At 42.3% G+C, this 13,638-nt stretch overlaps 1 protein-coding gene across 1 annotated transcript in view; it reads left to right on the forward strand.

Annotated features, from left to right (window-relative positions):
- Window positions 1-13,638, forward strand: part of SND1 (staphylococcal nuclease and tudor domain containing 1) — a 412,208-nt gene that overhangs the window by 46,185 nt on the left and 352,385 nt on the right. Inside the window, exons 3-9 of the mRNA XM_081038319.1 lie at window positions 504-624; window positions 4,458-4,536; window positions 6,970-7,130; window positions 7,868-7,959; window positions 8,565-8,723; window positions 9,986-10,092; window positions 12,819-12,909. Coding sequence (XP_080894445.1) covers window positions 504-624; window positions 4,458-4,536; window positions 6,970-7,130; window positions 7,868-7,959; window positions 8,565-8,723; window positions 9,986-10,092; window positions 12,819-12,909 — 810 coding nt within the window. The remainder of the gene's footprint in view (window positions 1-503; window positions 625-4,457; window positions 4,537-6,969; window positions 7,131-7,867; window positions 7,960-8,564; window positions 8,724-9,985; window positions 10,093-12,818; window positions 12,910-13,638) is intronic.

Below are 13,638 nucleotides of genomic sequence, written 5' to 3' on the forward strand. Positions count from 1 at the left end.
CTTGAGGTTTCAGGCTGGTTTAATAATAGTCAGTGAAAGTGCTTTGTAAACTGGAAAGAGGCAAAGAAATGGAGGTGGTTAATGAGTTCCCTCTGGCTAGGCAAGTTTCTGGAGCCTGGACTTCCCAATCAGCAGTGGGTTAATAAATGTAAAGCATTTAGAGTAGTGGCTGGCACCTGGTAAGTGCTATAAAATTATTGGCAATTATTATTCACGAAGTAAGCTATAGCTCTGAATAGATGGTGATGGAGGGAAAAAAGTACTACCGCCAGCATCTGGAAAACCACGAGGCCTGAATTTAGGGCCTGTGTGCTCATGAAACCAGCCCCTAGACCTGCTTTTTCATGAGCTCCCTAAGTGTGTGATCTGCGTTCTGTGCCTTTCATTTTTATGTTCTCCTCGGGGCCTGGTACAGGGCCAGGGTCCTAAAGGAATGACCCTGAATGCTGATTGTGGTGGGGAACTCGGCAGCTCTCCTGTGACGCATTTGCTCTGTGTTTCAGCCCTGGGCATTTCCTGCTCGAGAGTTCCTTCGGAAGAAGCTGATTGGGAAGGAAGTCTGTTTCACGATAGAAAACAAGACTCCCCAGGGGCGAGAGTATGGCATGATCTACCTTGGAAAAGGTGAGTAGCAAGGAAGAAAGGATGCATTTCTCTCTGAGTCTAAAGTTCCTCTAGAGGTCAGTTTCCATCTGGTGGAAGGCCAGTGTGAGCGCAGGTGGTGGGGGCTGGAGGACAGTTGGCTGCTGACGTAGGTGAAAGTGCTTTGGGTGTGCAGGTGTAGAGGCACGTGCCACTCTTGCGTTTCCTTCTTTCCTCCTGGGCCTGCCCTCCTGGCATGGCTTAGGTGTATGTTGTACAGCACAGCGTTATTCCCCATAGTTAGGCCTTCAGCCCGCAGAACTCAACAGCTGTGTTTCTAGGTCATAGTGCTAATTGAATTGCTATAGATTTCCTATTGTATCTTCTATTTCCTTTATCTATTTGTGGTTTTTCTTCCCATCATGAGGACTCCCTTTAGGAAAGGAAGATTTGTTTAGGGCTTGTGGTGTTTTTGCAAGCCACGTGTTTTGTGATTGAATGGAAACGATGCGGCCCTTGGAGTAGTGTGCCTGTTGGTTAAAATCTTGGCTCTCTCCCCTCGTGTACCCTTGCTTAACCCATAACCTTTCTAAGCCCTGGTTACTTTATTTGTAAGGTTAAAACGATAGTATATGTAAAGAACCTAGCTCTGGCACAGAGTGTGTGCTCAGTAAATACATTTATGTGTGCACACATGCCTGTTTAGCTGGGCCAGATGGCTCATGGGATATTAGGTGTTCTGGTCTTTTGGATTAAGTAGAGGGAGAGTAAGCTCGTGGAATAGAGTTTGAACAGAAATAGGACATGGAAAGACTTAGTAGAATGTTCTCCATAAAGCATAAAACAGTTGTGTTCATCTGGAAGTATTTGGGGAACAGAAAATTTTTTTAAAGTTTCCTATGATTCTTTGATAACCTTCCACCTGAGCTGCTTTAGATAGTTCGTTTGACTTGGGCAGTTAGTGTTGGAAGTAAGCAAGTAGAATGGCAGGGTAGAATGGCAAGGCTAACAACGTCCTCCTGTGATTCTATTTGTAGATTCTGATTTTAGTTGCAGAGGTCTTAGAAAAGCAAGTTGGCCGTGACCTTGGAGGCGTCTTGTCTAATTTATCCGATAGAAAAACACCACCTTTTCCAGCTTCCCAGACAAATGGCTACCTGCTTCTTGATAGAATGGGAAGTTATAGAAATACATAGAATCTTTTCAAAACGAGAAATAGACAAATTTCCCTTTCACCCATACTTCAAATAACACAGTAGGAAAGGAAACAAACACTTAAGCATTATTGTTGGATGGTTAGTGGTTAGAAGAATATAAGATACATAGAAGCGCACTGTCTTCAAAAATGCAGTTGTTCAAAGATTTCATTACCTAAAAAAATTCCAATTTTATTTCAGCTAGTCAGTCTTCTATTTTTCCAGAAGAGACCTCATTGGATTACAGTTGCAGGCACAGATGTCTCTATTAAGAGCCCATATCTAAGAGTTCTTTTAAATAACCTCGGTCTTCAACAAAAAGGGTCAAATTATTTATTTTATTTAAAAAAAAATTAATTTATTTTAAGTATATTTTTCCAGGACCCATCATCTCCAAGTCAAGTAATTGTTTCAATCTAGTTATGGAGGGTGCAGCTCACAGTGGCCCATGCAGAAATTGAACCAGCAACTCTGGTATTACGAGCATCGCGCTCTAACCAACTGAGCCACCCGGCCGCCCTAGATTGTTTTATGTTAAGAGAATCTGACACTGAAAATGATCTTTAAAGTTATTTTTAAAAAGTTTATTGTTTTAAACTGACCCAAATTACAGACTGGATATAATTTAGCAGTAACATGTTTAGAATAAAACCTGGCACATAGGATGTGATCAATAAACGTGTAGTAAAAGAATGACTGAAGTCACCTACATCTTTCAGTTTTAAAGACTTAAATGGCTTCAAGTTTAATATTTTCACTCAGATACTTTAACCAACTCTAATGCCAATTCTAATGAAAGGGCACAGTCGCTTAGATCACTAATTAGTATTCAAATATTTACCCTATTTACTCTTTTCATGATGGGGGAGAATGGTAGAATTTGAGAAATTGTGGTTAACCTACATGCAGCATATTAACAAAAGAGGATTAGTCTTCAGACTTTTGGAGAAAATAATAGTTACCCATCTGTTCTTAGGGCCATCCCCAATTGTGAATTGATCAAATTCATAACTTGAAAGTAATAAGCAAGAATCAGATGCTTGCTGTACAAAGTCCCTGTTTTCAGTATTCTGTTTACCACATTTTGTTGCTTTCTTTGGGTGGCTGGCCCAGAGAAATGTATTTTTCTGCCTTAGAAGGTGCAATCAGAACTCAGTTTTTAGAATCAGGCCTGCTGACGGCCATTGTCAAAGTGCTGTGTGCCAAGGAAATGTCTTGAGAACTATTGGGTGCTGTTGATTGGCTGGTATTATGGCCACTCACCTTGTTTGTAGCCCCGCTTCCTTCTTTTCACCCCCTGGCCTCTTGGCCCCTTACTGCTCAACTTTTCCCTTAATTGTTGAATCCTTCCTTTTGACTTTCCATTCTTTGGGGTTCCTGTTGCTTTGAAAGAATCATTATAATATTTAGCATTTGCTAATATCACTTAGCTGTGTGTGTCTGGCCTCAGCAGTGACCTCAGTGGAAAGGTTCTTGTGAGCCACACTCAGTCTCAGAACCTGAGCGTCCTTTGTGCAAATGTCATTCATCTTTACTTTTCTTGGTAAGGAAAGAGGCTTATAATCTGCCTCTGCAGAAATTTGGGCATGCTGATGGCAAGGCATTTGGTTTGGGTTTGTGGGTGGTGTGTCTACTTGTTATTGTTTGCAGAAGTCGTTGTGTAGTGTACCGAATAGAAACCTGACAGAATTTTTTTTCGGTGCTGACTTACCTCTCAGCTAGACTGCTGTGTTTCAGTTTATCTGGGAACTTGTTCTCTGCCATACAAAAGATTTTTATGCAGTGATTCCCTCATAGGTGTCTTCCTTTATCGTTTTGGCTGACAAGCAGAGATTTAAGAGAATTTACAGAACCTAAAAGCTTTTTCAATAGCATGGAACTGCAATTAATGTTTCAAGTGTCCAGGTAAAGCTTCAGCAGGGTGGGTTTTATGTTTAGCTTCATTTTTCTTGCCTGCTCTGAAGGCTGCTGTGTGAGAGATTAGAAATCTAGACACTGTCCCCCGGGTCTCTGTGAGAGCAGGAGAAAGTCTTTTTCAAATGGTGTAGCTTGTCTTGGGTCCTGTTGGAGCAGAGAATAGGGCATCCTGAGAGGAATTGGACTTGCTGGTATAAAATGCGACAGACAATCCTAAACAAATCTGTCTCTGTGATTGTGTGCTGTGTTTCTCATTCCTGTGTCCTTGGAGATTTGCAGACGTTTAATCCTCACAAGAAGCCATCAGGCAGGTCTGTTCCCATTTTATAGGAGAGTAAACGAAGACGTTGAGAGGTCTCGTCTAAGCTGTAAGAGGAGACTTAGTATTCTGCTCCGGGCTTCTTCGCTCAGGTCAGCGCTCTTTACGCTCTCCTGGGCTGCCACATGTGTCTGGTTTTCTTGTCAGTCTCCAGTAGTTTCTGAGATTGCCTCTGGCCCAGGAGATACACAAGAAAATTAGAAACAAAGTCCTGAGAAAAAGATTTATAGACCTTTCTTTGGGTCTTAGAGCCTGGACATTTTGGGCGAAGAGGTTTTCTGAAAAAACCTAACACTTGGGTTTTTGGACATTGCTGCATTGTCCAATTGTCTGGCACCACACTCTCCTCGAAGAGCTAAGGGTGAAAGGGGCCTCCGATCAAGCTCTGTTGCCATTGGAGGCAGACTTGAATCTTGTGTTTAATTCCCTTTTTTCCTTCTCAGATACCAATGGGGAAAACATTGCAGAGTCTCTGGTTGCAGAGGGCTTGGCCACCCGCAGAGAAGGCATGAGAGCCAATAAGTAAGTCTTCATTACTCTTCTGACCCTCTGACCTCCTTCTGCTCCGCTGTGAGAGCTGGGGTCACTCAAGGGAGGTCGGGTCAGCTCTGTATTGGCTTTGCTGCACTTTCATCCTTGGCCCTGACATTAAATGGGTAGCTTCTGCTGGTCTCTGGCTTTTAGGACATTGCTGCCCAGGTGTGGGTCGTTGTGAGCGAGCAGGTCACTCAGCATTCGTCGTGGCATTTGATGTATGTAACTCCTTTAAGAACAGGCTTGGAGACAAAGCAGCTCTGTCCTTCCTAGGAGTCAACAGGCTCTGTCTTAAACCTTAGATACTGTGTTTCCCTGAAAATAAGACCAGTCTTATATTAATTTTTGCTCCAAAAGGCGCATTAGGGCTTATGTTCAGGGGATGTCATCCTGAAAAGTCATGCGAGGGCTTATTTTCCGGTTAGGTCTTATTTTCTGGGAAACATGATAATCAGTTCCAGAGTAGTTATCTTTCCATCCCAAAAGATTCATTGAGGCTTTACTGTGTGCCAGGCTGTGTTCTCGGCACTGAGAATAGTGCAGTGAACAAACGAGCTTAGCTTCTGACATTTCAGTGGGGGAGACAGACAATAAACCAACACAAATAGATATATAATATATCATGTACAAGTAATAGTGCAGCGAAAAATAAAATGGAATGACTAAATAGAATTCAAAGCAGAATCTGCTGCTTGGAATCTAGCAAAACCGACAAGGTCTCAATGGTTCTGCTTTAAAGTCAGGAAAAATTTCTCTCTCTCCAAAGCCTTTAAGTCCGTTTTGGTCTATGGCTCTGTAGACACTTAATAAGTAGTAGGTAAAAATGGATTTGTTTAGCTAATGGCAGTGTGAACTTACTAGAAATGGGTGTTAGGTATGTACGCTTTGTAGCCCATGTATCATGTTCAAGTTCACCCGTCTTGGCTCTCAGCAGGATGGATTGCAGCTGGCTTTAATTAACACTTTAGTCTCTGAAAAGTGATATGCAGCATCAGTAATTTGGAGGCTAAAGATGCTGTTTAAATCATTAATCCTTGCTATATTATAGCAACTAATACAGCTTAGAAAAGGCTTTGGATAAATATTTGCACGGACTGTACCAATATTGGGGGTGAGCAATGGCAAGCACGCACTTTGTGCGTCTCCTGCGTTCATAGACTTGGGGACCCTCACCATCTACTTTTGCGACTTCAGACTCGTTTGCTGGAGCCTGTAACTGGGGTGTGAGCATGTGGGAATTGGTTGGATTAAGACATGTATCTTAGGTGGTGTTTTTAGAAGCGTGTCCTTAAGTTGTATCTTAAGGACAGTTGCTGGCATGATATCCACGGGGCTGAGTTTTAGGCATCCAGTTTGCAACCAGAATAAGGAAGGTTTAGAAATCCCATGGCAGTATCATACCATCTCAGTGAAGGAATCTCCTCTGGTCTATCAGTCCTTTTTTCCCCAAAGTTATCTTAAAGCCCCCTTTTCTCAGTTTTTGTGTTTGCTTCTATCTTTGAAGCTGCATTTTCCCATCGGATTCTGGCTACTTCGGATTCCTGAGGATGTGATTGATTGTCTTTTGTTGTGGGGAGTGGGGAAGAGAGTTACTGAAGACTTCTGGTTTGAGAAATTGTAGGGCAGGGATCCTTACTTAGTCATCCCTCCCTATCAAGGTGAGAGATTCAATGAATGCACGTAGCCATTGATGGAACCAGGTGTTGAGATTGTGGAGAGGCCATGTGGCTCACGGCTCAGTTCTTGGCTCAGATATGTGTGTGTGAGAGAAGAGCAGAGCCAGTTCTAGTGGGTTTTTTTTGTTTTGTTTATCTGCTGACTTGCTGGCTACTCTTGTATGCAGTTTGGTTTCCTGCCTCATGAAGAAGGAGTCTAACATTTTCAAATTGCTTTTCCTTAGCTGGCCTTATTGAATGTGTAAGTAATTTTGGGGTGACGTTATCTGCAATAACAAACAGTATTTGCTCTGCATTCCCCAGCCCTGGTCTGTAGACGACAGGGAGCAAGGGTGTTTCTCAGTCACCTTCCCTGCACTGTGTCCTGCTGAGCTCTGCCTGGATTCCAGTTCCAGAATCAGGTAGTTAAATAAAGCTGTACCCTCCAGAGCTGCTTCCCTCTGAGCCACCAACTTGTTCTCTTGTAATCACTGCTAGTGGCAATACTGAGATGTGTGTTCTTGGATCTTCTCATTAAATGCTCTTAAGATTGAATCTGTTGTTTGAGGGAACAAATCTGGAATCTAGAAGTTGCACTCATGGTGGTTTTCTGGTGTAGGCTTGATCTGAAGTTATTAATCTGCAACAAATTCTTTGGTCTCTTCAAAGAGGGAAGATGCCGAAGAAACCCAGAGTCAAAGAAAAGCCCGCGATTTCTGTTGTGAACTCATTCACTAACCATGCGTGTTGATGTTTCACTTCCCAGTCCTGAGCAGAACCGGCTTTCGGAATGTGAGGAGCAAGCGAAGGCCACTAAGAAAGGGATGTGGAGTGAGGGGAACGGTTCTCACACTGTCCGGGACCTCAAGTACACCATTGAGAACCCACGGCACTTCGTGGACTCACACCACCAGAAACCCGTCAACGGTGAGGCTGGCGGGCACAGACACGTGGCCTCAGGGTGACTTCTGCCCGCGTGCTCGTGAGCTTCTTGGTCATGGAACCTCTCCTGCTTATTTAGTATCCATGGGGAATTGTAAAGTGTAGACCCTCACGTGGTATTTGGGAAGGGAACTTGAATCCAGTTCACGTGGGTCCCATCAGATATAGTTTGGAGAGGTTAGTCCTTTGCTGGAATAGGGTGGTAAATTGCTGGTCTCTTTGCACATGGAGAAGCTTCCTGTTTTCTAAAAGATAGTCACTTAAGTACCATCTACACACACACACACACACACACACACACACACACACACACACACACACACCTGTATAGTTATGGCCCTACTTTGAGACCTTGTTAACACTGACTCAGTAAAATAAAATGATGACCAATCCTGACTTGTTCTGAATTATTATTTGCTGGGCACCTGGTACTAAGGCGAGCAACTTACCTTACTGATAACAAAGTTTTAGGTATGAGCCATGACATCCCAGAGGTTCAAAAGACGTAGATGTTGTCCCGATCTCTCTTCCCCAGGAGTAGTTCATGGAAGAGTGTGCTGTGTGAACACTGATGAACTGCCAGCCCTTCATCACTTCTCAGGGAGGCTTTCCTGAGGGACTGGGGGCGGGAGAGGAACTGCGTCCAATGCAGGTGGATTAGGCATTGTTGATTCCTGGCATGAGTTTTGCTACTGGCTTAGGCTGTTCATTCTGTTGTGCAGCTATCATCGAGCACGTGCGAGATGGCAGTGTGGTCAGGGCCCTGCTCCTCCCCGACTACTACCTGGTTACCGTCATGCTGTCAGGGATCAAGGTCAGACCATCCGCGGGGCTGCGGGTGGGGTTTGGCTTGTGAAGTGGTCAATCCCAGGTGGGCTTTTCTGCTTGGGGACCTCAGACCCACTGTTTCTTCTGGCATGGGCCATGAACATTGGCTAGAGGACTTTAAACTTGGCAGTGGGACAATTCTCACTAGAGCAAGTACGATTTTGTAATGTTTGAAGTATGCAGGGTCTGGTTGGAGTGGGCTGTGCAGAGAGATTGTTGAAACCCGGAAAGGGGGGCGGGACGGCTCTGAAGTTTGCTGAATATGGCTTGTCTTAATGTGTAAAATATCCATTTTGATGAAACAAATACCAGGCATTGAAAGCTAGGCGCTGGTCAATCTTTTCATGGCAAAGGGTCATTTTCCTGTAATTAAAATTGTTCTCCCTGTAACGTGTTATTTGCCTTACCAAGAAGTCTGAGACGATGAGGCTGTTTCCAGTTACTGTTTACCAACGTACATTCAGAAGGTGGAGAAGACCTGATCTGAGACTTTCCCAGCGTACTTTTGTGCTTTTTGGGTGGTGCAGTCTGGTGGGAGTGGGTCGAGCTGCATATCTAAGCTGCATCACTCCCCATTTGCTTTTGCTATAGTGCCCAACTTTTCGACGAGAAGCAGATGGCAGTGAAACACCAGAGCCTTTTGCTGCAGAAGCCAAATTTTTCACCGAGTCTCGACTGCTTCAGAGGGATGTTCAGATCATTTTGGAGAGCTGCCACAACCAAAACATTCTGGGTACCATCCTTCATCCAGTGAGTGTGCCCTGCACACTGGGCTATGTGGGGTTGGGGGTCTATTTGGGGTTTGACGAGCTATCCTTTGCTTCTCTTCTTTCTCTATTTAAGAGCCATTTAAATATCTTGGAAGGATTATCATCTGATTTTTGAGACATTTTCAAGGGAGATATCAATTATCTGATAGAATTGGACAAATCTTTGCAACTTCTCACTTTTAGAAAATAAATCTCAAATGTTACAGGGTTTAAAGGGAAGAGGAACTTTTAGCACTGATTTTCCCAAGTGTTGGTCCTAGAGGTCTTGTGCATGGGAAAGTGGGAGGTTGCTGCTACATTGGTTAGAAATGGCACTGAGACTTGCAGAATAGGATTGGTGAGTTTGTATATAGATCTGGAAGTTACATATTAGGAGTACTGGTAGAACTGTGAAGAAATCTTTCTATAGAGAAATTATTTTGTGAAGGCCAGGTCTTATCCAGTTTACTCCTAACTCCGCTTTTGAGCAGGCAATAGTTTCTTTATGTTTTGACTATCAGGAGTTATACCCTACAGTATACATTTGGTCATTTACACTGGAAATGACCTTGTTTTTTAATACGGGAGTTTAAGTGGATTTTCATTATTACAACTTATATCCAATACAGAGTAAACAACTGTTATTTTTTGGCTAGAGAATTCTTCCATTATGGCAGTTGGGGAAGACTGGGAGGCTTGGTTTGCAGTGTGCCAAGGTCATGTCTGATTCTTCTGGAGTGCTAACTGTCTGCCTGTGCCCTGCCAGATGGCTCTGTGTCACAGCAGAGTGTGAATTGTAATTCACTGAGCAAAATGTAGCTTAAGTTATTCCCTTACTCAGCTCGTTCTTTAGCTTTCCCCTTATGAAAGGGGGACTAAGTGCTGATCTTCAGGAAGGAAATAATAAGGTGTAATCTCCACTAAAGATTAACATCCTCCTCTGCCCACAAGAAAAGCTATTGAAAAGTCAATTCCATTCAGTGCCACTAACATTTATCCTATTCCTATTAAGCGGGAGCTACTGTGCCTTGTTGTGAGGGTACAAAGCCAAGGGTGTTGAGAGGAGTCCAGAGTGGCGTCTTCCGTCTTATGGCTGGTTTCTTAATGAAAGAAATGTCTCTGCTGCTTTTTTTTGGTTGTGTTTTTTGAATAAACTACAGACCAGCTTGTGGCTGTGTTAATTGCATCAGAGTTCTAGAGAAATGGATTCTCTTGCCATAGAATCTAATCTCTGCCTGCCTTCTCGTGTGCCTTGTTTTTCAGAATGGCAACATCACAGAGCTCCTTCTGAAGGAAGGTTTTGCACGCTGCGTGGACTGGTCGATTGCAGTGTACACTCGGGGTGCAGAAAAGCTGAGGGCAGCTGAGAGGTAAGGTTTTTCAGGGAAGCCTTCAAGCCAAGGGTCTTGTGAAAGATCTTTAGGGGAAGTAATCTAGTGATCTTCTCTCACCCATCTATGTCAGTGTCTGTTTTATTTCAGTAAAGGATTCGGGAAATTCCAAGAGGCTAGGATCTCAGAAGAGTGGCTTACTTGTAAGTCTCGAGGTTTAGTCAAATTTGGGGCTGTCCAGTAAGGACCTAGACTTTCATTCAGACATCGTTTTTCACTTGATTTGGTTTTTTCATGTTTTCAGGTCATTTTTTTTCCAAGCCTCATTTCTCACTTAAATTGTGGGTTTTAGGCATTTGGGATGAAATAAACTTGGAGTCTTATTGAGGATGATGAAATCTCTTACCAGTTACTCCCAAACAGGCAGGCTGGAGCCAGGAGTATGTTGGAAAGACAGAGCCTAACGGCCCAAAACAGGAGAATCAGTGCTATTGTGAGGTGTAATGCCCTAATTTATTTAAAAGCATGTTTTAGTTCTAAATACTAACGCAACTGTGAGGTGCTGTTGTCATGTTTTTGGTTAGGTGCCTTATGGTTAAAGCAGATATAGAAATGACCGATTTCCAGAAAAAATGATAGTGGGTATTCCAAAAATTGGTGGTGATGTCAAGTGTCAAGGTGAAGTATTTCCAGGTGTAGGTGAACCTGATTCATTTGATGGGATAAATGGGAGAAAACGAAACAGGTAGCAAGAACAAATGAATGGAGACGGGAAAGTCCCAGCCCCCACATCCCAGGATGCATTTAGGCAGAAGACCACTGACCACTGATGACGATGTTTCACGCTCATGGCTTATTGTGTGGCTTATTTCAGAATCATAAAATTATAATGGTCTTGATAATATGATATTTTGCCTTTGAGGCACATAGCTAAGAGATGTGCAACAACATGAATTGAATGACTGTAGTCTTTGTCCCATTTCTTAGGTCTTTTACATCCTTCTATACCTGTAAGCAGAAATACTTGGAACTATTTGTAATGGTAGATTTTAATCTGGGGTGTTTGATATGGCATGTCTGACAAAGGTAGACTGTCTGATTAAGAAAAATACAATGATTATAATTGATACGGGGGCTGTTTTTCCTACATGTTTTGGATAAAGAAGACAGTATGAAGAAAACTCTTGTTAGATTTTACTCAAGAGTAATTTCATGAGAAATGGATGACTCAAAGCATTATCCCAACTAAATTCCCATTTGCAGCAAGCTGTACAACAGGAAGCAGGGTGTGTGTCTGGAATAGAACATGATGTATTTCTTTGCTGTGTAATTTTGATATCTTGCATTGAAGATCATGAAAACCTAGCTTTATTGGAGAAAGATATGCCTCCTAAATTTTGGCCTTCTGTCAGTAGAATGATAAGTGTAATAGTTGTAAATCTGCTTGATGTTATATCATAAACTGAACCGAACTTTTCAAAGAAAACTACAATGGTTATATAAAAGTTGTGTTAGTCTTTATGTTCCACAGTTAAATTCAAAAGGCACAGTACTCTTCTCAAGTGTTCCAAATACCTCTGATTGTTCTGTGATACTCATTTTTGTTGTTGTTCAGAAAATCCTGTAAGTCCATTATTCTAAATTATTATTTTGGTTGATTGCATTCTTTAAGTTCCTGCCTCTGTCCGAAGAAAGTGAGTACAATGACAGCAGTATCTACTGTTTTATAACATCTATAGGAGACTGTATGGATTTTTCAGAGAGTGCTCATCATTATCAAACAGGTTTAGACCAAAGAATGCTCATCATTATCAAACAGGTTTAGACCAAAGAATGCAACCATATTTTGATAATGTGATTATTTGCTGTTCTGCCTGCTCTATTCAACTTGCTTGTGTTGCTGGTAAATTCCTACTGAAGTACTTCGTGTATTTCACAACTACTACACGCAGCTTTGTCTTTCTCTCATTTTAGTTCTTCTTTTTTAAAAGGTTGCAATACTGTTTTCAGAAATAGTAGTTCCTTTCCCCTGCACATGCAGTGCTTGTTTGTAAATACTTGAGATAGCTGTTCATTGATTTTCTTTTTTCAATCTTTGCACATGTTTCATTTACTTCTCTTAGTCTGATTCAAAAAGATATCTACTGGGCTTAGTACTTTAACAAATTTCTGCTAACCTGATTTTTAAACTTTTGTCAGTTAACTTCTCTTGGAGTTTTGTCCGTTTTTCTTAACTCTTTTGATGCACCACAGTGACAATTTTGTTTTTGTTCTCCATGTACGATTTGGGTAGCTGATAACCTATTCAAAATTCAAATGGAAATTGAAGCAGGCCTATGTTTTAAAAAAATACGCTCTATGTTTAGTGTATGTATCCTTCCGATTTAAAAGAGCACTTGCTCTGTGTTTGCATTTAGTGCCACATTGTCCATTTCGTCGCTCAGGAGATACTGGATAAGCCAAAGAGCTAATTATCAAGGCAGACTTGTTCTGTCCAGGCGCAAAAAATTGCCCACCTCGTCCCAGCCTCCCAGCCGTGGGTTTATAGCGTATATGCCTCACGGATTGTGGATCGTTATAGTTGCTTCTCCACTTTCTCTTGTGGCTGTCACGTTTTGTTCTGGTTGGACTGGTGGTCTTTCTCCTGGGTGCCTTGTCTGAGGTAGGGTAGGATTGATGCTGTCCTGTTTGCTCCCAGGGTGATGGCGGATTTGCTTCGCTGACCTAGTCTGTCTGAATGATTTGCATCCTTGCTTTGTTGTCAGGTTTGCCAAGGAACGCAGGCTGAGAATATGGAGAGACTACGTGGCTCCCACTGCTAACTTGGACCAAAAGGACAAGCAGTTTGTTGCCAAGGTGAGTCGTTCTCAGCATCTTGGGAGGCCCAGTGCAGGTTGTCAGGCTACTGACAATGAAGAGCGGAAGCATTTCTATTTGAAGGCAAGCCAGGGGTGGGGTGGGGTGGTGGAGGGTGGGGTGCGTGTATGTGTTTGCATGCATCTGTGTGTTTATTGTAAGGGACTCAGACACCATGAAAAGTTCAAGATATCTTTCTGTAAGTTTGTATAACTTCCTTAGAAGTTCACGGGTTAAAGTTGTGGACATTGTCACTTTGAAATAGCTCTCATATTTTAGGATTTTCTTTTTTTTTTTTTGTCTGCTTAGCAAATGGCATTGTCTTAGGTTTCCTATGCCCCAGTGTACGTATGACCTTAAGTTTCTCTTCTTTCTGTTTTGGGACTCTTGTGGTTTTAAATTTTTCCTAATGTGACGTTTTCTGAGAGCTCTCCATTGCTGTGTCCTGGGATAGATTTCTTCGACAGGAACTAGAGCCACTGAATAAATAAATTGTTTGGTTTTAGCAGCAGTGCCATAAAAGTGTTTTTTCTTAGTTACAGGGTTTGGTACCTTGAGAAGTAGACCTGTTCTCCTTACTTTCCCAAAGTGCTATACTGTTTCTCAACCGATTTTTATAGTTGACAAGAGAGGCTGCAAGATTTGTCTTTATGGGCTAAAAGGGGTTAAATTATTCATATCCCAGTATTGCAAGTTGGTCTTCTGAAATGTCACCTAACAGTTGAAGAT

Source organism: Rhinolophus hipposideros, assembly GCF_964194185.1.
Source record: "Rhinolophus hipposideros genome assembly, chromosome: 25".
Taxonomy (NCBI): domain Eukaryota; kingdom Metazoa; phylum Chordata; class Mammalia; order Chiroptera; family Rhinolophidae; genus Rhinolophus; species Rhinolophus hipposideros.